The sequence below is a fragment of the Ctenopharyngodon idella genome, chromosome 2 (genome assembly GCF_019924925.1).
Source record: "Ctenopharyngodon idella isolate HZGC_01 chromosome 2, HZGC01, whole genome shotgun sequence".
Lineage (NCBI taxonomy): Eukaryota > Metazoa > Chordata > Actinopteri > Cypriniformes > Xenocyprididae > Ctenopharyngodon > Ctenopharyngodon idella.
In genome coordinates, this window is record NC_067221.1 from 11,394,300 (window position 1) to 11,419,804 (window position 25,505).

The following is a 25,505-nucleotide window of genomic DNA, read 5'->3' on the forward strand; positions in this document are numbered from 1 at the left end:
CCTTTGCTCCCCTTGTGCATCAATGAGCCTTGGCCGCCCATGACCCTGTCGCCGGTTCACCACTGTTCCTTCCTTGGACCACTTTTGATAGATACTGACCACTGCAGACCGGGAACACCCCACAAGAGCTGCAGCTTTGGAGATGCTCTGACCCAGTCGTCTAGCCATCACAATTTGGCCCTTGTCAAACTCGTTCAAATCATTAAGTTTGCCCTTTTTCCTGCTTCTAACACATCAACTTTGAATTTTTAGTAAAAGGTTTTACAATACTTTTAAATCTTGAGTATAGTAGGAACTAAAGGAACTATGGTAGATAGAAATGTGCAGTCATGAGATGGAAATTACAATATGTCTGTTGCTTAAATGTTTATTATGTTTAAAATGTATCTTCAAATCATTACAGATATCAGAAACCTCCAATATGGTTTTAAAATTCAAAAACATTTTATGACTTAGTGTCTCTAGTTAAAGGATTAGTTCACCCAAAAATGAAAATTCTGTCATTAATTACTCACCCTCATGTCATTCCAAACCCGCAAGACTTTTGTTCATCTTTGGAATGCAAATGAAGATCTTTTTGATGAAAGCTTAGAGCAGATAGTCTCAAGAGCTTCTGGAAGAGGTTTGTTCTTGCATGTCATTCAGGTTCGGTTGAGCTTCTGCTTATGTTCGCTGATCAATGTTTATATGTGCGAGTAAAAGCCTAAATTAAATCTGTTTATCACAAAGAGCATTCGAGTCTCTTCAGAAAATTTGGACTAAACCACTCAATTCATATGGATTAGTTTTCCGATCTCTTTATAAACTTTTTGAAGCGTCAAAGTTGCAATTGCGTAGCTGTCTATGGAGGGACAGAAAGCTCTCAGATTTAACTAAAAATATCAATATTTGTGTTCCGAAGATGAACAGGTCTGGAACGACATGAGGGTGTGTAATTAATGACAAAATTTTCATTTTTAGGTGAACTAACCCTGTAAAGCAAACATCTACATGTTACTATATGTCATAGGCTCGTAATTAGATTAGACATGGTAATAACAAAAATAATCCTCATTTGATTTGGTTCTGCTCCAAACGAAATGTTTGAATAAAACAAGTTTTTGGCATATTTTATTTGGAGACACTATTATATTGTGTAGCTAGTGATGCTCCAGTAAGTCCCACTGCTTACAAATAATGCTTCATGAGCAGTAATGGCCCATGAACACAATCAGGGGGTTTATGCCTCTGTAGTCCCCACAGGAAATGATCTTAGACATGAAACGGACCACTCTGATGCTAATATGTAACCTTTTAACTCCTAAATCCTTGATTGATATTACAAAATTTCACAAGTAATGCTTCATTTATTGAATTAGCTGTAAAAAAGAAGGTTGATGTAAATAAAATATAATTATAATATGTATTATACAGAATCACAATTATATCATCTAATACATAAAACTTCATAATGTAATGTATCTAGTGGAACTTGATTCTCAGCATCCATAAACATACATATTTGCCTTTTTCTAAGTGCCCAGTAAGTCTCATTAGGAACCGGCTGGTTGCATCAGAAAAATAGTAAAGGCTCTATCCCTCTCTCTCTCAGTGAAACAGTGTAATCTGATAATCAGGACACATCTAACCACACTATAAAAACCCTCTCACTAATAGCAAAGAATCCACAACCAAGCCAATATAGAGGAGAATCCAAATGGGTAAGAATGGGCCTCATCAAAAGCCTCTTCAATGTCATCTTCTTTCTGTGTTGTTTATATCTGTTTAGTTCAAAGTTGTGTGTTTGAAAGGCAATCAGGCAATATTGGTTTTTTTTGTTTTTTTTAAAGGCTAACATTATAAGAATAAAGGACAAATTTTCCTCTTGCTTTCCATGGTCCACTTGGAGGATGATTAAAAAAGGTGTAGAAATGACACACATCTCCGAAACGGAGTCAAAATCTAGACAGCAGTCATTCGACAGTGTCATGGATGGGGACGAGAACAACCAGATATCTGCAAATGTGTTTGAGGTACTCTGCTCTAATTTTGCTCAACAAGGCTGCAATTATTTGATCAAAAATACAGTAAAATTGTGAAATATTATTACAATTTAAACTCGTCTATTTTAATATATTTTAAAATGTAATGTAATTTATTTCTGTGTTGGCAAAGTGGAATATTCAGCAGCCAATACTTCAGACTTCAGTGTCATTCAGAAATATTCATGCAGCTCAAGAAACATTTCTTATTATTACAAATCACAGTTCTGTGCTGCATAACATTTTTGTGGAAAACGTTTTTGCAATTTAATGTGAACAAAAGTATTCATTTCTTAAAAAAAAACATACTGACCTCAAACTTTTAAATGGTATCCACATTATTTTTCAGGTAAGAGCGGGCGCGGCCATTTGTAATTTTAATGTGCCCGGCTTCCGGTCTCGCTTCCAGTTATTTTTAGCTGTACAAAAGGGCTCGTTATGCTGCTTGATATTGCAAACTGGTATTTCTTACCATATTATTTTAATGTATTGTCTTAATTATTAACACGCTGGTTTGTAGAGCAAACAGTCTTTACAGTTTACTGCACTTTGATATTCTTCTCGTTATTTCCCTATAGCGGCTAATAAATCGGAAGTCTCGCACATTCACAGAAAACACCTTACTTCCGCGTTGAAAAATAAAGTCGCAGTTGCGTGTTATGAAGTCAGAATTGCGAGTTATAAAGTCAGAATTGCGTGATATAAAGTCAGAATTGTTTTGAGAAAAAAAATCAGACTTTTCCCCCTCAGAATTGTACTTTATAACTCGCCATTGTGAGTTTACCTCACAATTCTGAAAAAAGTCAGAATTGCAAGTTGTAAACTCGAAATTGTGAGAAAAAGGTCAGGTTTTTATTTAGTGGTGGAAACAAGCTTCCATAAGATAGTGCGTACATAAAATGTAACAAAATATTTTATAACTTTTCAGAAAGAGAAAATTCTGTGCCATGCATTTGAGTTGGGTTTAGTTTCCCCTGTCTGATATTGTGAGATGACAGCTTGTGCAGGTGGTTTAATGTTCCTCATGGCTGAATTTTAAACTCTGTTGGTTTCAGTGGGCAAAGCAAGGAAACGCAGTTGCTCTGGAGAAGCACTCCAAGTACTTGGACATACGTGACCACATCGGTGCCAGCCCACTGCACTACGCCTCATCCAAGGGATACTTTCGCATAATCAGACTTATTGTGCAGGTCACTGGACAACAAGGTAACAGAACCACCTTCAGTCATTTATTTTAGCTTGAATTAATGAAAATAAAAAATAAAATATCTGTTGCTGTAAATAAAACAAAAATAAAAAAACATTTTTGACACTGCAGAGCTCAATGCCAGAGATGAGGAGGGGAATACACCTCTTCACTGGGCCGTGCAGAAGGACCAGCCAGGGAGCTGCTCTGTGCTGCTGACTCTGGGAGCAGATCCTAACATCCTAAATAACAGCCAGCAGGCACCGCTACATATGGCAGTCAGCCTGGGCAAAAATTTTGTGGTAGAAGTGGGTCATTCTGCACATAGGATCTTCAAACACAAATGCTCCTAGTCATTGGAAGAAACATAGCCTATTATGTATTCTCTCCATGTAAATAACATGATTATTCTTTTGGGTTTACACAGCAACTTGTCTCACATAAACAAACTGATGTGAACCTGGAAGGAGACATGGGAAACACCCCTGTTATTTTAGCTGCTTCTTTGGATAACCATGAGGCTCTGGTCATATTGGTAAGTTGATTTTGATTTAAAATCCCACCCATCATTGTTTTTTAATGTAATTTAATAATAATAATCATTGTAACCCCTCTCTTCAGTACAAACATGGTGCAAAGTTCTGTCGTCAGAACAAACTTGGACATTTTCCAATTCATGCTGCTGCTTTTGCTGGAGCTAAGAAATCCATGGAGGTCATTCTTCTGAAAGGTGAGATGTTGTATCACTGAACCTGAAACATTATATTAGTACTTTGAGCCTAAAAATCGAGTGTCTTGTATTTCTCATTTTTCACAGGAGAAGAAGTCGGTCTGTCCATTGACAACCATGTAAACTACGTGGATAAATCTTGCAGCAGTCCACTCCACCTGGCTGTACGTGGAGGGAATCTTGACATCATTAAACTCTGCATTGCATATGGAGCAAAAATTGATCAGCAGCAGGTAAAAAGATAATCTTGTCATGAATACCAACAAAGAATTAATTCTAATTGCATATTTTCATTTGTAACATATCTTTTTCTCTTTACAGTGTGATAAATCCACTGCTCTCCACTTTGCATGTAGTCAAGGTGCCATTGAGGTTGTTAAAGTCATGCTCTCAGCTTACCATAAAGTGTGTGACCTTATCAACATCACTGATGGGGCCAACCAGACACCTCTACATAAGTACTTCATCTTCACAGACAGCTTTACAGACTAAACAAGTCTAAACAAGACTAAACAAACTAACATAACTGACCTCCTCTTGTTTATTTTTCATTTGCAGAGCAGCGATTTTTGATCACTTTGAACTCTCCGAGTACCTTATATCACAGGTATGGCAAGCGCAGTTGTTAAACGAATAAACTATGCTTATACTTGATATCCTGACAGTTACTGTAAACCCAGTCATTATTGTTTCAGGGTGCTGACATTGACTTTGTTGACTGCAAAGGCCATTCTCCACTCCTTCTGGCAACAAGTTGCGGAGCATGGAGAACTGTCAGTCTGCTCCTCTCCCATGGTAACCTTAATAAATGAATATTAATAATACAGTATTTCATTATTATTTATAAATAATAAAAATAATAATAACAATAATAAGAGCTGGGTATTGACACAAATTTCAATTCACAAGTTCGAATTAGTTCAGATTTCAATTCAGTATTGATTAATTGGAGTATGTATCAATATAGTACATGGCAAATTTTCTCAAGAAAAAAAAATCTCTCAATTAATGCTGTAAACTATACAGGAAACCCCAGTTGGTACTTTACTATAAAATTAAAGCTTAAAATTAACTAATTAGTATAGGCTCCTTAGTTTCTTATATTACCAACATTATAGTAATAACTTTTTAAATGACATATTTATGTTTCTACTTGTTTTTTGAAATATAAACATTTAAATAGTGGTTGTCATAAAAACATTACATATTTATTTAAACATTAAATATTGAAGAACAGGTTAAGTAAAACTTCAATTAAATAAAACAGAATAAAATAAAATTTATTTGCGGTTGAAACACTGATTGAGCGACTACATGAGACGTGATACGGATTTTGGTAAGTTGTACTGTATCTTTCAGCATACTTTCCGATGTTTATTCATGTTTATTTCGTGCTGTAACTAGTAGTAAAGCAGCAGAGATGATCCGCTCATGTGTGCTCCGTGCTGCTGCTTTGCTTGAACTAAGGCACTACAGCGATCTGTCACACCACATTAAAGAGCGCCAAAACAGTATTTATTGTTTGAATTTTGTAACAAAATAGACAGAATTTGAAATCCGAGACTTTGTTTCATATCAAAAGTAACAAAGCACAAAGCTTATTGCGATTAATTGGATCGCAGGCACGCTACAAAGTTTTCATTCATAAGCTGAAAATAGTCCGAGGCCCCAGGTTTAGAACTACTGTCTAACAATATTATTTATTATAATAGTCTAAATAAGAATAATGCTTACTAACTGAGGAATCTGTTTGTTTTTAGGGGCTGATCTGAAGAAAAAAGACAAATCTGGATGCAACTTCCTGCATCTGGCCATCCTGCAGCCCAGGGGTCTGAAAAACCTGCCTACAGAGGTACTGCAGGTAAAACGTACAGGGCTTTAAGAGACTGTACCCATCTGTCACTGTAGTTCTCATTCCCACAGCTTCCTTATAGGGATCCTAAAGGAAAAGTCACTGCTGCCCTCTACTGTTAGTGTCACTAAAAAAAGTTTGAAGACTGTGAAGTTCACCGAAAGGCTCTTTTGGTTTATCCACAGCATGAGAGTGTGAGAGAGCTCCTCAATGATGAGGATATTGAGGGCTGTACTCCCCTCCATTACGCCTGTAGACTGGGAATACCAGAGTCTGTGAAGAACATGCTGGGATTAGAGGTTTCGCTGGACCAAAAGTCTAAACAGAAGAAATCTGCACTTCATTTTGCGGCCGAGTAAGTCTGTTGTCATTGTGAGATTCAGAATGGCAATAAGAAAACAGTAAAGAGCATTTGCATTTGCCAATCTTCTCAACAAACTGAAGTAAAGCTGCATTTACATACAGTATAATACTTGTAGTTATGTGCATCGTTTTCTGTATCTTTTGAGATTTGGGAGGATCAACACGTGCCACAGGCTTCTGGAGATGGTGACAGACACCAGACTGCTGAATGAGGGGGATGAGAAAGGACTGACACCTCTGCATATGGCCTCTCGTGGAGGTCACGTTAAAGTAGTTGAGCTTCTCCTACGCAAGGGGGCGCTGTTTCACAGGTACAAGTGATTGCACAATTCACTTTTTGTCCAGAGTAAAATCGAATTCAACAACAACCCTGCTTTACACAGTTTCAACATGATCCTAATGAGCAACGTAAAACTATACTATTTTCATGTATATTTTTGTTTAGTGACTATAGAGGATGGTCTTGTCTGCATCATGCTGCATCTGAAGGATACACTCAGACCATGGACACTTTGCTGACATCTAACATCAAACTTCTAAACAAAACTGATGGAGATGGGGTAGTCTGTCTAATTTGCTAAAACTATTATGACACAACTTGGTCATAGCTACTGATTTTTTTTTTTTTTTTAAATTCACTGGGGTCCAAAAGTCTGAGACCATTACCTTTAAAGGATTAGTTCACTTCAGAATTAAAATTTCATAATAATTTGCTCACCCCCATGTCATCCAAGATGTTTATGTCTTTCTACAGTCAAAAAGAAATTATGGTTTTTGAGGAAAACATTCCAGGATTTTTCTCCATATATTGGACTTCAATGGCTACCAATAAAGGTCCAAATTGCAGTTTCAGTGTAGCTTCAGAAGGCTCTACACAATCTCAGCCGAGGAATAAAGGTCTTATCCAGCGAAATGATCGCCTATTTTCTAAAAAAAAAAGAAAAAAAGAAAAATTATATACTTTTTAACCACAAATGCTTGTCTTGCACTGCTCTGCGATGCGCCACGCATTACGTAATCACGTTGGAAAGGTCACGCGTGACATAGGTGGAAGTACCGCGGTAGGGCGAAAAACTCATTTTCTCCTCCAACTTCAAAATCGTAAAACTTGTAAACGCTTGCTCAGTACTTCTGCCTACGTCACGCGTGACCTTTCCATTTTGACATTCCAAATGACATTTTAAAATATATTCAAATAGAAAACAATTATTTTAAATTGTAATAATATTTCACAATATTACTGTTTTTCTGTATTTTTTTTATCAGAATGGGGAGCATAATTGACTTCTTTCAAAAACATTTTTAACATAACGATTTTGGGAACACTTACATTGAATATATTATTAATCATGTTGCTCTGAATCTCTTTTAGAACACAGCACTGCATCTGGCTGCTAGAGCAGGTCATGTGGCAGCCGTAAGACTTCTGTTATGCAGAGGGGCCAAGATCATCCTCAATAAGAATGATGCCTCTTTCTTGCACGAGGCTGTACATAATGGGAGGAAGGAGGTCACCAACACTGTGATTGAGAGTGACAGGTCAGCTTGACCATTTTTATAAATGTTAGAAATGTCTTTTCCAGTTTCTTAATTTATCTTATCTTTGTTGAATACAGATGTGAAGAAGCGATGACATCGTACAAACCAAACTCAACAAAACGCTGCATTGTCATGGACATGATTGAGTTTCTTCCAGAGTCCTTTAAAGTGAGAGTTGTTACTGTTGCTTAAGCCTGACATTTAAATTTAAGGGTTAACACTCTAACCAGCAAAGCAATGCAATTTCCCCAGCATCTTCTAGACACTTGCATAAGGGAATCAGAGGAAGATGTGAACAGCACCAATTACTATGTAAGTTTCCTTTCGTACTGAATGTTTAAAGTAACATTGATCCTCTTCAACTAACACCTTGTATGTTCACCAGATTGAGTACAACTTCAGGTGGCTTCAGCATCCACTGCAAAATCTTAAAAAAGATGGCATGGAAAAAGACAACACCTACAAACCTCTCAGTGCACTAAATGTAGGTACATATATACAGTATTGTGCAAAAGTCTTAGGACACCATTAGATGTTGTTTTAGCAATGATATAATGAACATATATAATTATTTATCAGTCTCTTTATTAGAACATAACCAGTAAATATAGTACATTTGAATGCAATATTAAAAAACAAACAAAAAAAAAAAAATCACACACACAAAAAAACAGCTTTTATAGGCTAAAGTGGTAAGTATTTAGTGACCTCCCCTTACACTTGAGCAATAGCAGAAACCGGGCTCGCTTAAACCTAAATTGAATAGAAAAGGATTGGAAGGCCAAGAAAACTTTCAAAATATGATGAGAAGTTTCTCAGAGTTTCCTTCTTTGAGAAAATGGAAGTCCAGGAGACATGGTCACACTAAATACTGATTTTTGTTTAAAGAAACAATTTTGTTCAGAATTTATATATATATATATATATATATATATATATAGTTCATTGTGAATGGGCATGTTCAAAAAACGTCTCCCCTACAGTCTATGGCGAATTTTAATCGTGTCAGCTTGCTGACCCATCCAGTCTGCAAGAAATATTTGGAGATGAAATGGTGAGTTACCTATTGCTAAAACCTGAATTTGGCATGTTTGATGTCTCAACAAACATCCTGAGCTTTTGTAACCCTTTTTTTTCTACAGGAATGCCTATGGGATCAAAGCACATCTGCTCAATATGACTGTGTATGCGCTGGGGGTGTTTCCTTTAACTTATCTCATTGTGAACCTGAAGCCCACATTGGTCACTGCAAGAAATGTCACATCAGTCAACATGGTCTGCACGTCCTTGTACAAGGTACAATATACTAAGGGAATTCATCAAAAAATTGAGGTATAGTATGTTATGATACTGTATGGATCAAGAAAAAAAAATGATGCAAATTCTCTTTGCTTTACACAGCAGTCCTATATAACAACAGCATGCATGCTGCTGGTTCTTACTATGAACATGTATGCAGTTGGGAAAGAGATCCTGCAAATGTTTCAACAGGTTTGTTTTACGCTGCACTTAATATTGCCAACCTTACCTGTATTAAAGGTGCAATATGTAAGAATTTTGCAGTAAAATATCCAAAAACCACTAGACCAGTGTTATATATTTTGTTCACTTGAGTACTTACAATATCCCAAATGTTTGCAACTATTTGTAAATCATGAGAAAATTGCAGTTTTAACCAAGGCTCCGGGACGTGTGAGGAGTCGCCTGTCAATTGCGTCATATCCGCGTTACCCTCGTTTTCCGGTTTTATTTTGTAGAAACCAAGGAAACACCAAAGACGCTTTAATATTTACATGTTTAATAGGCAAGGGAACAACTGTTTTGATATATTTATAGACAGAAAATTAATCATTGTTATATAGCTCAACACGTTTAGTCTTATTGTTTAAATCTAATTTTCTTGATTTTTTGTGAGTATCATACTTTACCATGCCTCAGAAAAAAACACTATTTTGTGAAGTAGCTAACATAGCATAATCAGATGCAGCTTTGTTTTTAGTAACAGTAATACAGAATTTTCTTCATCATACAATACGTTTTAAAATGAATTGCATGCCATTTATCAACACAAGCCATCCAGCATTTAATATGATATTCTAAAATCGATCTAGCTTACTGCAGTGTGCAACAGTGTCTCACAGCAGCCACCGAGCGAACACACAGAGTAACTTTATAACATCATTTTCAACACACTCAAATGTATCTAATATGATAAACAGAGCAGAGGAGGCTCATCTTCCCTTGACTCCTCTGACCGCTGGACTTAAATCTCTCCATTCTATCCATTTCAAAAGATTTTGATCTTGAAAGTTCAAGTATGCCTAATCATTTTAACTGTGGCTTGCCTTTGGAAGCGGGTGAATTATTTGCGAGATTTTTCTAACTACATGGACTGGGCCGCTGCGATCTGTTCTCTGGTGTTCGTGGTGCCGTTGCTGATGAATGCGAAGAGTTCCTGGCACTGGCAAGCTGGAGCACTGGCAGCTCTGGCCTCCTGGATAAATCTCCTCCTCTATCTTCAACGGTATTGGACTGAATGACAATACATCCATAGAACAGAATTATGTAACAGAAGCCTTTTAAGGACTTATCATCTGTAATCTCTCATGGTTGTAGGTTTGAACGGATTGGTATATATGTGGTAATGTTTCGGGAGATCTCACGGACACTGCTGAGCATTATCGTGTTGTTCTTCTACTTGATATTGGGATTTGCTTTGTCCTTCTATGCCTTGATGATCGAACAGGTGAGTATATGAGTGTTGTTAAACGTAAAATGATTAATATGACTAACATAGATTTAGGAAAACTAGCTTTAATGCTTTAAAGCTCCATTTAAAATATGAATTTATTTTACAGCAACATTTTGGAAGGATGTTCCTGTCACTGCTGCAAACCTTTGTCATGATGGTTGGAGAAATCAACTACCAGGACAATTTCTTGAAACCCTACCTGCAAGGAGACCTTCCTTTTCCTAACTTGACATTGGCCATCTTTATTTGGTTTGTCTTACTCGTGCCTATTCTTCTCATGAACCTTCTGGTAAGTCCAAAAGAAAACAGTCTGAATTAAAAATAAAACTACAATCCAGTATGTCAGATTCCAATCAAACAATGTATTTTGAGTTTAGATCGGTTTGGCTGTTGGTGACATAGCAGAGGTTCAGACAAACGCATGTTTAAAGAGGATTGCAATGCAGGTGATTCCGCACAACTCTTAATATTGTGTCCTAATAAAAAGAATAAAATATTTCTCCCTATAAACAATGGTTTACTGTCAATCTACTCCACAGATTGAACTTCACACTCATCTGGAGGAGAGGCTTCCCTATTGGTTTATGAAGCGGGTGGACCAGGTCTCCATCAAAGAATTCCCAAACAGATGCTTCAGTGGAAAGGTCTGACAGCCTAACATGATATTGATAAGATTATATTGATCTTTCAAAGGGCAAAGCAACTCTGATAATTGTGCAGTAGATTGTAAACCAATAAATGCCTTGGAATGGTAGCAAACTCCAACATGTTTCTCTAGTTTACAAACACAGTGCAGTTGAGTAATTTTGAATTCGAATACAAATTAGGGCTTTTTGAACAGCTCCATAAAGCATTCTCTGTAAAAATGCTTAATATTTTTGGTTAAAAAAACATTATAGTTCAACCTTGGTGAATGCAATTTCCAACAGTTATTAGAGCTGATTTAATGTGCTTGTGAACAGAAAAGATGGTTTTTCGGTGGGAATGAGGTGAGGAAGTCCAGGACCCGTCTTAGTCCCACCATCCACCAGTTAACTCCACTGGAACGGGAGCTAACCAAACAGAAATACAGGTAACACCAATCTGACAAATAATAAACAATGTTTAACTGAACTTAATTAGACAAACTTAAAGGGATAGTTCACCCAAAAATGAAAATTATCCAATGATTTACAGCCATCCTAGGTGGTGTTCCTAGGTAGTGAAGGGGGGGGGGGCAGATTTTGAAGCCCCAAAAAATTCATCTATCCATTATAAAAAATAATCCATACGGCTCCATGGGGTTAATAAAGGCCTTTTGAAGCAAAGCGATGCGTTTTTGTAAGAAAAATATCCATATTTAAAACTTTATATACGTAGGTGGACGACCAAACTACGCAAGTTGATTTATACCAAATGAGTAACCCCCTGGCGCGTGTACGACATAGGATGTAGGAGTATCGTAAGCTTACAGTAGATGCCTCTCGTGGTTTAAACAAATAGGGCTGTGCAACAAACTCGAGCTCCTCTTCTCTTATATCGAAATCCTTCAACATTTCTCTTTAAAAATGATCATTTTAGGCTTCTAATCCATGACCGGTGTTTTGTTTTGCTCTCTCCTCTGCACTTCCGCGTTCGTCATTGCGTCATGCGTCGGGTCAGGGGTTACTCTTTCACCATAAATTGATGCGTATGGCCGTCTGCTGGAAGCTAGTTGTTACAGTTAATAAAGTTTTAAATGTGGATATTTTTCTTGCAAACACACATCGCTTCAGAAGGCCTTTATTAACCCCCTGGAGCCATGTGGATTACTTTAATGATGGATGGATGCTCTTTTTTTGGCTTCAAAATGTGCCCCCACTTGGCGAAGCCAGGATATTTTTAAAAATATCTCCGATTGTGTTCGTCTGAAAGAACACCACCTAGGATGGCTGTAAATCATGGGATAATTTTCATTTTTGGGTGAACTAACCCTTTAAGTGATTCAATTCAAAGTCCTGAATTAAACCCAATAGCCCTTCATGTCAGACCATGTGCTGTGTAATCTCTCAGGCTGAAGGAGATATCGGACACTGTGGAAAAGCAACACAGCCTGCTAAAGCTCATAGTGCAGAAGATGGAGATCAGCTCAGAGGCCGAAGAACATGACGGACCCCCAGTCTTTCAGGAGCTGAAAGAGAAACTCCTCACCAGGAGCAAATGGGGTCCGCTGCTCAGGGCAGTGACCGCCAGAAAGAAGGGACTCTGCAATTTTGTAAAAACGTCATGAACGTCATGTTTCAACGGAATTGTTGTATTTACTCATAAACTGTGATGACATGGCTAATATTTCCTATTAATACCTTGCTTCTGTACAACAATCAAGGCTAAAACCAGATACCAAGCATCTAGTATTGTGTCTCCATTGGGTCATTATTACTATAAATTCAACCAAAGGTAAAACCTGTTTTTATTACTGAAAAAGCAATGCAAATTGGTTGTTCATTCATTAATAAATTGTGTGGATCATGCAAATAAGAAATGCTCACTTGCACATATTTGCATTAAAACTATTCATCCTTTTTTATTTAGGTGTCAGTCACAGTTCTTCAGAGCAGTGATCATTTACTGTTTGTAATAACTTGATTAGTTGTGGCAGAAAAGAAAATTTAAAAAAAATTATAAATTGTAACTTTGCATCCAAAAAAAATAAAATAATAAAAAACAAACAAGAAAACGCTAGTGTGTTTTTCCAACCTCAACACAGAATATCCACAGCTACAGTATATGTCAGACTATCAGTACTACGAGTTCAGATGCAGCGACAAATTTAGGACTCTTTGGCCTTTTTGGTCTCTCCCTTCACCGTCATTCTCTTCCTCTTGAATCCAGTTTGCTCTGTTGGGATACATAATTTTAAGTATCACAAGCATCATGCTCGAGCTCCAGGAATCTAACACGTAACATGAAAGGGGCTTCTGACCTTTGCCTGCAGTTTTATTTTGCTCCTCTCTCTGAGCTGACTGCCTTGCAGAGTGTGAGGAGGAGGAGGAAGAGGAGTCAGGGAGCTCCTTCCTCTGTCTGTGACCCTCCAGCATGCCTATCTCCTGGGCTCTTCCTAGAGAGAGGGGTGCGGTTTAGTTTAGAAACTAATTTAATAAGTGTAATAATATCTGCCTCTAATATAAAAAGATGTTTTGCAGACCAGTTACACTTTCTATTACCAGGCAGTTTTCCCCAAACTGTTTTGATGATGGTAATTCTGCATTATGTCTATAATAATTCTGACTTCCCGAGGTAGAGATGCATTTAGAGAGCATAAAACAAAATCACAAAGCTTGTTAGTTTTGTTAGCCATGCATTCTGGTAGCACTGCAGCCAGCTTCATTTGGCAGGCGAAAGGCAGTAAAAGGCAACAGCTAAGAAATGTTGTTCTACATAATAGAGAACTTAAGATAGCTTTAATTGATAACTATCCCTAATTTAACCAAACTGTTTGAGACATTCTCAAAATAGTTATGTAAAAAAAACAAGTTATCAAACCCTTCTCTTTACAACATTAAATTTTTCTTTTTTTGTTTTAAGAAATTATACTTCCACTGATCATTTTTAATATCTTTGATTAATAATATTAAAGGATTAGTTCACTTCAGAATTAAAATTTCCTGATAATTTACTCACCCCCATGTCATCCAAGATGTTTATGTCTTTCTTTCTTCAGTCGAAAAGAAATGAAGGGTTTTGAGAAAAACATTTCAGGATTTGTCTCCATATAGTGGACTTCAACAGCTACCAATGGTTTGAAGGTCCAAATTGCAGTTTTAATGCAGCTTCAAAGGGCTCTACACGATCCTAGGTGAGGAATAAGGGTCTTATCTTGTGAAACAATTTCATTTTCTAAAAAAAATAAAAATTATATATTTTTTTTTACCCACAAATGCTTGTCTTGCACTGCTCTGCGATGTGCCACGCATTACGTAATCACGTTGGAAAGGTCACGTGTGACGTAGGAAAAGTACTGCGGTAGGGCGAAAAACTCCATCTCATTTTCACCTCCAACTTCAAAATTGCCCGACATAGTTGTTGTACCTTTTTTTGTAAAGGGCGTTTGACTTAGTCTTTGCACGTTCGCTTTGTAAACATTTGCTCGGTACTTCCGCCTACGTCACACGTGACCTTTCCAATGTGATTACGTAATGCGTGGCGCAGAGCTAGTGCAAGACGAGCATTTGTGGTTAAAAAGTATATAAATGTCATTTTCTAAAAAAAATAATAAACATTGTTTCGCTAGATAAGACCCTTCCTTGTCTGGGATCACGTAGAGCCCTTTGAAGCTGCATTTAAACTGCAATTTAGACCTTCAACCCGTTGGTAGCCGTTGGAGTCCACTATATGGAGAAAAATCCTAGAATGTTTTCCACAAAAACCTTAATTTCTTTTCGACTGAAGAAAGAAAAACATCTTGGATGACATGGGGATGAGTAAATTATCAGGAAATTTTAATTCTGAAGTGAACTAATCCTTTATGAGCGTTGCATTATAACGCAGTTTATTAATGTACATTCAAATAGTTTGAAAGTTTTTCTTTCATACATTTTCATCTCGGAATGTACATTACCTTACTCTGTACCATCATGTAATATTTGTTAATGGCATAAGGAAGTTACTATTTTCAGATAAATTGCCCACTGTCCGCAACTCTGCATTGTTTATGTTGGAATATACTTGTTCGATAATGATCTGCTTACAATATCAATAATCCTAAATTTAAGTCTCATAGCTGAGTTGATGTAAACAATATTACGCACTCTAAACTCCGGAAAATGCTGAAGAATCAAAACATATTTTGTTATAAAAGAGTAGAAAACTGTTAGTTTAGGCAAACAAGCTGCAACACGCTCCCTTAATGATTGGATTTGGAAGAAAATCAAAGATCACTCTCAGTTAAAGCAAAACTACACATAGACTGCAGAGCTGCCACATCCCCAAAAAGGATGAAACTCATTTATTTAGGTTCAAATTATTTTACAAAGTACACAAAGTTCCTTGAATGGTCATAAATCAGTTGTATTATTAATTCCGGTACTCATCAGGTTATTAAGTAATAACATTACAACTATAAACAACATTTGTTCTTACATGCAACAATGAGGGAAAAAAAAACATTTTCATTAATTAAAAATAATAAAAATTGCATATCAGTACAATGGATCTAGCACTCTACCAGCATTTACAAATGTTTAACAAACGAATTAGACAAGTTGCCATAAGGTTTGAACAGTAAGTTACATACTCCAAATCCACACTCAGTTGGTCAAGTCATGCACAAAGCACAATTCTCTTTTCCTTTTAGCCCAAAGCACTATTCAAAAGGCAATGTGCAATCATGAGGACACTGCAACACAAAGTGCTAGCAGAAACAAAAACTAATCTCACATTATGGTCCCAAATAAAATTAAAATTACACGCATCCTGCGCAAAATACTGACAGTCCCCATTTATAAATATATAAACCAAAAAATTGTTCAGAAGAGTCTAAAAATGATAAAAGGAGGAAAAAAACACAACAAACAAGCAAAAAAAACGCAATGTACAGACATCTGAACGACAGTACTAACATTGTTTGAGCTCAAGTTTGTGCTGAAAGGGCTCCATTATCTTACTTGTGTTCCAATCGCAGGAGCTGTTCCTTACCATTTATGGTTAGAGATTTTAACTGTCCATCTTCTTCCACTTCTACCCGTTCCTGTCCATTCTCGACGATTCTACAGAAACAAATAAATAGCACATCTATTAGGGGTGGGAATCTTTTGGTACCTCACGATTCAATTCCTGAAAATTTTAAATCAAATTTCATTTCAATACATGCATAGATTTGGTTCTAGTTTCCTGTTTTGTGTTACTTTTTCCTATTTGACTGAGGTTGACAGTTTAGTAGGTCTCGAAGATCCCACTGAAATAAATGTGAACCTTGAAGTTTATTTTTTTCTTCCCATTTAAATCCCAAAATTATAAAACAAATGTCATTTAAGCTGACTGCAATCATTACACATGACTGGCAGTCTTCTGTAATAAAGCAAGGCAGGCAATTTCATTTTATTTTAGATACTAAAAATAGGAACAAAGAAGCAAATTACGAACAGTAGGACAAATACAACAGAAAAAAATATATACAAATTAAATAAACTAAGTTTTTCAGGTACAGTAGCTTAGGTTTATTTAACATGTAAGAAATACTACAGAAATTGAATAATCAAATGTAAAAATAAAACACTATATAGTCTTCACTGTATGAATTAAATATAAATTGATTCATATTAAAGATACAAAAGTGATTCAGTCAAGAGCAGTACGTGATTTTATTTTTTTATTAACATTAATGAAACAGATGACAACAGTTTATGAGTCTGCTGTCCCTTATAGAATGAATGCACGGATCTAATATACTGTTACACATCCGATTTTCTGCTAACTGTTTACATTCACATAACAGACTGTGTTTACATGAATACTCCACACAATGTGCATTTTAGTGTTGTCACGGTACCAAAATTCCAGTAGTCGGTACCAATACCATAAATTTTACGGTTCTTGGTACCAATTTCGGTACCACAGCAAAATCTGTAGGAACTATTTTACTATTTTATATAGCCCATTTTAAAAACATTAAACATGGTAAATCATACATATACATATTTGGAGCGTGTGTGTATGTTTGTGTGTGTATATATACCTCAATGAAATAAATTTTGAAATATAAAAAAAAAAAAAAAAAAAAAAGCTCAAACATCCATTTTGTAACAGACGTGCATGTTTATTTTAGCTATTCCTTCAGTGAAACGACACACTACAGCCTGTAAAACTATGAAATAAATATCGGTAAATAATGGTAACCTAAATAATAAGAAAGTTAAATATTATTCAAAAACATTCGTTTTTTTATTTCCACACAAAATGCGTCATATAGCCTACCGCTCTGCGCTTTGAGAGGATTGTTGGACACGAGCAGGAAAGAGACCATTTCTCTTTAATAATATATTTATGTTATCTCCTGATGTTACAAGCAACTGACACTTGTTGTAAAAAGTCTGAAGAGCGAGTTTTATCTTCAGACATTCAGGCTATGTTTGATTTAGCGCTGCCAGAGAAAGCGAAAGTAAAAATCACCAGCATGTGTAAAACGCGCTATAGGCTATACAAATAAACTTGACGCGCCTTATAACAAGCACCTAATAACAAGCACAAACTGTGTTAAATAGAAATTGTGTCACATTTAATTGCTAACGTATTATTTCTTTTGTAAACAAAGCTTTGTGCTTCACTCGTGTCATATTCACGTAAATACTGGCACAGTCCTATCAGTGGGTACCGAATATACCCGGATTCTCGGTACTACCGGTACTACAGAAATGCGGGTATAGTCACATTTTCAAAATTTCAGTACCGACTTGGTACCGAAGTACCGGTACTTTTGACAACACTAGTGCATTTTCACATAATTGTGTATATTTGACCTTGCAAGCACAAGCTGTGAAAGAGAACTTAATTCAGGATCACATGCATCTGTGCTCATGCTTCGGTTGTGTGTCCATCAGCTCGAGCGCCGCATTGAGTCCTTTTTCATGGCTTATTGTGATTATTAACACTCTAAGGTGTCAATAACATTAAGTAGCACTGTTAAGTTAAAGAAATGTAACACTTTAGATAATTGATTTATGAAATTTGTGAATCGATGCAAATCGGTAGGAGCTAGAATCACGATTCATATGTGAATCGATTTTTTCCCCCACCCCTAACATCTATGAATTACAGGAGAGAATCATCTGTAGGGTTGAGTTTCGTCTGAATTTTAATTCCAATCATCAATTCCCAATTTTGATTTCAATAAGGTAAAAGTATTTTTTAAATTTTTACTTATTTATTCTGTGTTTTTGCTAAACATTTTGTTGCAATATTGCACAAACAAAAACTCAACAAATTAATGTTTTTTTTTAGGTAGGTCTAGTATTCAGGTACAGAAATAGAAATCAAATGAAATCAAATGTGAAATAACACTGCACAGTCTTCACTTTATAAATCATATATAGATTAATCCTTAATAAAGTTACAAAAGTTATTTAGTCAAGATCAGTGAGTGCTTTTTTTCCTCTTTTCCTTATGTTCTTTAATTAACATTAACCCTTGTGCGTCAATTAAAAAAGTTACACTTAGGTCCATAGAGGACAAAAATGTCCGTGTCAAAAAAAAGTAATAAAAAATTGAAGCTTCGGAGCACAGATTTAAGTTTGGTCTCATTTTAAAGAAGACCCTTGGCAGAATCTTGTTGAAGTAAAAAAAAAAAAAAAAAAAAAGTTTAAAAAGTGAAACCAAAAAAAGTTATAGAGGTTTAATTTTATGAAAATTATTTGTGAACATTATTTCAAATAAAATATATATTTTATGAAACATGTTGAACTCTAAAACTGCTATCAAAGCCATAAATCTAAACAAGTTGTGTTCCAAATTTGAGGTTAATGTCTGATGTTGATGTTCAATAAGATTTTGTTGGGCCCAGTACCAAATTTTCCCCATTAAATGCCAGCAAAACTGGCATACACAGTGGTTGGATTTGTGATTTGCAGTAGAGATTTTCACTACACTCTGACATCCATACCAACACACCCACACAATTATAGCTGCATAATTTATCCAAATGGCTTTATAATATGCATAAGCAGAAATCAAGAATAAAGAGAGTATTTGCTTTATAGGTCAAACATGAGAAAATGGCACCATCTGGTAAAAAGTAACAGAAATTTAAATTTTGAAGCCTTGCCAACAGAATGAAAGCCAATAAAAGAAGCCTACAGAAATTGCATCATTTTATAGTTAAATGGCCCTGGGATTAAAAATTAAAGGGTTTCAATGGGGACATTTTTGTCCAAAAGGTCCTGAGAGGAACTATTTTGTGTACCTAGTGCAAAATAGTTTTTTTTTTTTTCTTCAAGGAAATGGGGGTGAAATAGTAAAATTCCAATAAAAAAATACACACCTGTGCCAAAATTTATGCAGTTGGCATTAACACAGGCAAAATTATCAAAAAAAACAAACCTGAAAAATACAAAAATGTCCTTAAGGTCGAACAGGGGTTAATGACAGACGGCAGCAGTATATTGCCGAATCATTTGAAAGGTTGTTTCAGGCTATGTTGCTTATGTAATTGGTTTGATGTTGTTTTTATATCTCAAACGTATAAAATACAGCTTTAGAAAGGTGCCTACCTTTTTGTAGTTATTTTCCTCCCATTGATGAATTTAGTGGAGGTTGACACAGAGCGGAAGCTGCCCATGCCTCCGCCTCCACCTCCACCTCCGCCCCCGCCTCCACCTCCACCTCCACCAAATGAAGTTGAAGAGAAGGAAGTAAAGCCACCTCCTACTCCCATATGCCCAAAAGGCGTGAAACCTACAGTTAAAAATATATATCTATTTATTCATACTGTTCATGTTAGTCAGCAAAACATCTGCGCAAATACTTTGGAAATGTGTTTAATGGCACCAAAAATACAATTTCAAAAGCTTTCTAATTGTTGGCGAGCTGTTTTGATGCAAATGGATGTAAATATATAAGTTCTAAAGCCTATGAAAGATATCATTCACAATGATGTTTGAATTTTAATACAAGCTTCAGAAGTTTTAGCCTGGCTTTGGTTTTAATTTACAGCAGTTTTGTTTGTGTTTCCACTTTTACATCAATTGAAAAGATTTTGAAATGAAGAACGGACACATTTGCATCATCTGACCTGCATCAAAAGATGAAAACCCTGCCCCAAAAGGTGGGAATCCTCCAAAGCCCCCAAAGAAGGACCCTCCTGTCCGGCTCCTGCTCATGCCCCGCTGGTGCTGGTGGTGGTGGTGGTGGTGCCGCCGACTGCCACCAAAGAAGTCATTGCCAAATGGATCTCCACCTAAAAAAGTAAAATAAATAAATAAATAAATTAAAAAAAAGATAATTTGCATGTATCATTTAAAGAACTGCCTAAAAAACTGCTCTGCCACTAAATTATCACAAAAAAGCAAGGTAAATACAAACTCACCAAAGAAGTCTGCAAATGGATCTTGTCCACCAAAGAATTCCCTGAAGACATCCTCTGGATTGCGGAATGTGAATCCAAAGTGGTCGCCATTAAAGTGCCCTCTTCCTCCTCCTGTCCAAATGATAAAAAAGTAAAAGGTTTAAACATAGTTCACTGACATCATATTGGCATATTATTTATATACATTTATTTAATCCAAATTAAGAATCTGACCAAACATCACTGTAGGATGTAATTTACCTCCACCTGGTGTTAAGCCTTCTTTTCCATATCGATCGTATAAGTTCCTCTTGTTTGCTGAAGGAGAGTAAACCAAGAGTTAAGCAACTATGTTTTGTTCACTGACTCATAGTAAAGAAGAAAATACCAACATAAAATGTAAGAGACCAAACATATTTATTGCACAGCAGTTTTCCATAATTTAGTAATTACATTACTCATGCACCAGACCTGAATCACACCTGGAAAGCACCAAAGACACAAAGTGCTGCACTGCACAGCGGGTGCCGTATCATGAGTCATTATTCATTTTTTAGAATTTGAGGAAAGAACGCCATAAAGAGTGGCAGCGCTAACCTCTGAACACAGCCCCTCCTTCTGAAGGAGTGTCTCAAAAGTGCAGAGTCTGTGCAAAGCTGATAAGGCTGGGAGGTCCATAATGGCACAGGGAATGTCTGACATATGTTTGTTTAGCATGCGATTTTCGACAATTTGTGTAATCAGCCGTCGCATTTGGCTTAAAAAACAAACAAAAAAATCCCAGCTTACTATTACTGCTTATTTTTAAATCATTATTATTAAATCTAATCTAATGAGCTTTTGGGATGAGCTTTGAAGAACCTAACAATCCTGGATCATGTCAAATCATCGACAATGTAATCCAGCTAATTGAGTAATCCACGTAAGAAGACTGGACCCCAGGGCTCTTCGACCCCAGTCTTGGAGGGCCAGTTTTCTGCAGCCTTTAGTAGCAATCCCAATTTAACCCACCTGTCTGTAATGTTATACAGTTTTAACTTAATACCCTAAAGGATAATTTCATAAAAGCATGTCATTTATACAGAAAACAAGATGCTGAGTTTTACGAGAACAGCAAAGTTTGAAGGGGGTGTGCACACAGGATGCATTCCCGTGTTATTTTTAACTTTTGATCTACGATGGACAGTGTAAACTGTCTTTGGCCACTGTATTGCATGTCACTGTTTGTCAACATTATAAGTAGATGCGTCAGTTATGGTCGTCGACTAGCCTGGACCTCTCTCACATGTGCCCTGTTGAACCATATTTTAGTCTGGTGAATGTTAAGACTTACCATCAGACAGGACTTCATACGCCTCTGAAAGCTCCTTAAACTTCTTCTCTGCCTCCTCCTTATTATCTGGGTTCTTATCTGGGTGCCACCTCAGAGCTAGTTTCCTGTAACTGGAAGGGAAACACAGCATGACAGATGAGCCTCGACAGGCAAATGATCATATTCAACACCACTGGAAAAAAAAATTAGTGCTACTATTTTCTACAGCTGAATTACTCTTTAATTTTGAATAACATGCATTGTTAAGGATGTAAAGAGGAGTAAATGAAACCAAAGATGAAGCTTACGCTTTTTTGATGTCATCTGGAGATGCATTTTTCTGCACTCCTAGAACCTGGTAATAGTCATCATCCATGGCCACAAACTACAATGGCTGGCAAACAAATGGGGGATAAACAACAACAAAATAAGAATAATTAGCACATACCTGCAGGCAATTTAATGATTGTATCATATTTGATGCATTTCAACAGCCCCTAAATTATCACCAAGATTAAAACTTTGCTAAAAAACATGATCTTCCACATGCCTTTTGCCATCTGACTGACAGCTCAGTTTTAGTATGAACCAGGGCTTGACAATAACACCCATTCATTTATAATATATACATTTTTCAATTGAATTCTTTTAAAAATGCATCTGTAATAATAAACTAAGTGCAATGTGGTGTTGTCAAAAATATAGATTTTTCAATACGTATTGATACTGAAATATCTGAAATGCTTCCAATACTTATTTTCTGCAGAACAGATAGTACAGGACGCCAGCTGTGCTTTCTCGCCCTCTCATCTCTCCGACATCGAGTTGACACACAAAACCGCCTCCCCTCACTCACTCATTTCATTTGCTACGAATGAATATTGTTGGTGTTACAGGGCTTGCATTTCGGCGTGGGATTGCACGTATTGTGCATAATTTTACTAATTTTGTGTTCACACCCAAAGTGCGCACACATAAAGCCGCCTCTCACTACTAAATTAGTTCTTTTTCACTGCTTATCGCGCTTAAGAGTCAAATACACACAAAATAATGTTGAAATGCTGGTCTTGGCGAGTATTCACATAAACACAGTCAGTTATGTTTTAAGTAAACAAACAGTTGAGAAAGAAAACGCAAAGTGTAACAGTATAATGGATCCGTCCGTCAGGTCTTAAAGCGACAGCAGTGACCTAATATACCTGCTGCCAAATTATGAGATAATATTAAAAATATCTTTATGGCAGTTTTTCCCCCATGGTACTGATGTCAAAACTGTGGCCAGTGAAAATGCTGAGTGGCTAGGTAACTTTGGAAAACCACTAGCCACAGTGGCTGGTGAGCAAAAAATGTCAAGCCCTTGTATGAATTAGCACTTTATGTACTTTTTTTGGCAATTTACCATAATTATAAGAATGTGTTGCATTGTATTACATTGTATTATAGGTTTTGAATGTTAACTGCAATTTGACAACCTGCCTGTTACAATAGATTTCTATAATGCTAAATTATTATTATTATTTTATCTCTTAGTAATATATAAAAAAAAACATTAAAAAATAACTGAATTTATACTTGGTGAACAAATCTGGTGTCTGCATGAGTCTATGCTAATAATAAAGTAGTACTCAAACTGATTTTGATGTGCGCCTAATTGAAATCACCCTGTAGGCCGGTCACATTTCCTCACAGCAGCAGCAGCAGCGCCTGATACTACCAGGCTGTTTTCATTGCAAATCCCAGACAGCAGCATGTGATGCCTCTATTTGTCCCTCAATGACCCAGAATCAAACTCAGGACTCATTCATGTATGACAAACACCTTGGGGCATGTTAGATGGGTTTGTTTTCTCACAACTAAACCAACATGGAAACTGTTTTGGGTGTTGGTAAGGATGCAAAGTAAGAGAGAGCTGCTAACAAAATTATAAAACATACATTTATGAAAATAAGCAATGTATTTTGGTGCGGTGCAAATAGCCACTAAAATGCATGGAATAAATGCAGTAGAGGGATAGTTCACCTTGAGTATATAAATAAAAATTTACTCGCCTTCATATTGTTCCAACACTGTACGACTTACTTTCTTATGTGGAACACAAAAGATGATCATTCAATTTCATTTCATGGACAAAAGATGCAATGCAAGTGAACAATGACTGAGGCTGTCATTCTGAAAAGTATCTTCTTTTATGTTTCACATATGAAAGAACATCATCCAGGTTCGGAACAAAATGAAAGTGAGTAAATAAAATTTTTTTTAAAAAAGACTGTTCATGTTTGTGTGAACTATCTCTTTAAAGCTACGCTATGTCAACAAGCTAGCCAACAACGGACAATACTATTAATACATCCTATTAATGCTCTCTTTATGACTAATTTAAAGGTTACTGTGTTTTTTTACCCACACTTTCAGCAGAACAAAACGTCTGAACAACGATATATCTTGCTGTTATTCATATTTCGACTTGGCAACCTTGTCATCTTTTAGATGAGCTAGCCAGCTAGCAACAATGCTACGAGCTCGCGAGCAGTAAATATTCATATTTATCTCATAAAGAAAAGCTCTCACGTAAGCCTGGAAAACACATTGAACGCTTAACCTACCTTGTGTTTTAACTGCCAGAGGCAGCTGCTCTGTTTTTGGTCGACTAACCTCAGCCTGTGGGACGCTGTATCGAGCTGATGTGACAAGCAACGAAGCATCCGGAAACAACACGAATCTTCTGGTTTTTTTGCGAGGATTTGACGTCACGTCCTGTTTGAGATATTCAAAGCATTCGCGCTTTTGGCTTCCAGCTTTTCGGAGGAAAACGAAACACAAATAGGTAAGTCATATAGCGGAAGATGGCTTTTTCTTTTTCGTCCGCTGTATGAAAAATACTGGTGATTATTGTTGCTGTATTTCATATTCTATCGTAGAGTTGTTCCGCAACATTCTGTAATAAACACACACAGAAATACACATAATGAAAATACACTACAAATTACTGTATGTCTGAAACTACTATAACATTAAAAAAGTGGATTTAACAAGCAATTTCCGCAAACAACAAACCAGAGAGTGGCTACACACCCATAAACGATAAATTAGCCTACTTGAACTCATGGAGAGCTGATATAAAATGCTTTTGATGACAACTCAAACACATATTTCTTTAATTTAAAATATATATATTATTATTATTATTATTATTATTTTAATCCAGCGATTCCTTGGCGGTTTACTGGGTCCCTCTGGATTATTGCTTTGAGCTTCGCAGTTCAATTAAAGGCACAATATGTACGATTTTTGGATTGAAATATCCAAAAACCACCAGAACAATTTAGGGCTATATATTTTCTTGACTTGTGTACTTGCATTATCCCAAATGTTTCCAGAGAAATAAGCATCATACGCGCATTACCCTCGATTTCTGGTTTTATTTTGTAGAAACCATGGAAACACTAAAGACGCTTTAATATATTATGTGATTTATTAGACAGGTGAGCAGCTGTTTAGATAGGCTAAATTCATCGACAGAAAATGAAGAATTGTTATATAGCTCAAAACATCAAGTCTTTTTGTTTAAATCTCGATTTCTTGATTTTCCGCTACCATGTTTTACCATGACTAATAATATCGATCTAGCTTACTGCAGTGTGCAACAAGTGTCTCATAGTAGCCGCAGAGTGAATGCACAGAGTAGCATTTTAACAACTTTCAACACACAAATATATCTAATATGATAAAACAGCGCTG

General features: G+C 36.3%; 2 protein-coding genes across 4 annotated transcripts; one reads left to right on the top strand and one right to left on the bottom strand.

The window, feature by feature from the left end:
- The first annotated feature begins 3,551 nt into the window (after positions 1-3,551).
- trpa1a (transient receptor potential cation channel, subfamily A, member 1a) lies at positions 3,552-12,771 on the top strand. Its single transcript, XM_051865356.1, has 24 exons — positions 3,552-3,742; positions 3,829-3,937; positions 4,025-4,170; positions 4,259-4,395; positions 4,496-4,544; positions 4,633-4,732; positions 5,698-5,798; positions 5,975-6,144; positions 6,299-6,463; positions 6,598-6,712; positions 7,525-7,691; positions 7,769-7,859; positions 7,944-8,003; positions 8,077-8,175; positions 8,675-8,745; positions 8,834-8,987; positions 9,093-9,182; positions 10,046-10,215; positions 10,308-10,437; positions 10,550-10,732; positions 10,821-10,889; positions 10,983-11,087; positions 11,406-11,515; positions 12,475-12,771. Exons 1-24 carry the CDS (start codon positions 3,680-3,682, stop codon positions 12,689-12,691), a joined length of 2,871 nt encoding a protein of 956 aa, XP_051721316.1. The 5' UTR covers positions 3,552-3,679; the 3' UTR covers positions 12,692-12,771.
- A 188-nt stretch (positions 12,772-12,959) lies between these two features.
- On the bottom strand, positions 12,960-24,536 carry dnajb6a (DnaJ heat shock protein family (Hsp40) member B6a). Of its 3 annotated transcripts, none has more exons than XM_051865381.1 (10): positions 24,420-24,536; positions 22,076-22,161; positions 21,789-21,898; positions 20,717-20,773; positions 20,477-20,587; positions 20,183-20,347; positions 19,662-19,845; positions 16,096-16,166; positions 13,385-13,519; positions 12,960-13,299 (listed from the first exon to the last, which is right to left on the bottom strand). In XM_051865381.1, exons 2-10 carry the CDS (start codon positions 22,141-22,143, stop codon positions 13,232-13,234), a joined length of 969 nt encoding a protein of 322 aa, XP_051721341.1. In that variant the 5' UTR covers positions 22,144-22,161; positions 24,420-24,536; the 3' UTR covers positions 12,960-13,231. The 3 variants fall into 3 exon arrangements, with proteins under 3 accessions (XP_051721341.1, XP_051721332.1, XP_051721349.1); XM_051865372.1 differs by having other exon boundaries at positions 24,371-24,524; XM_051865389.1 differs by lacking the exons at positions 12,960-13,299; positions 13,385-13,519 and having other exon boundaries at positions 15,377-16,166; positions 24,371-24,524.
- Between the last annotated feature and the right edge of the window lie 969 nt (positions 24,537-25,505).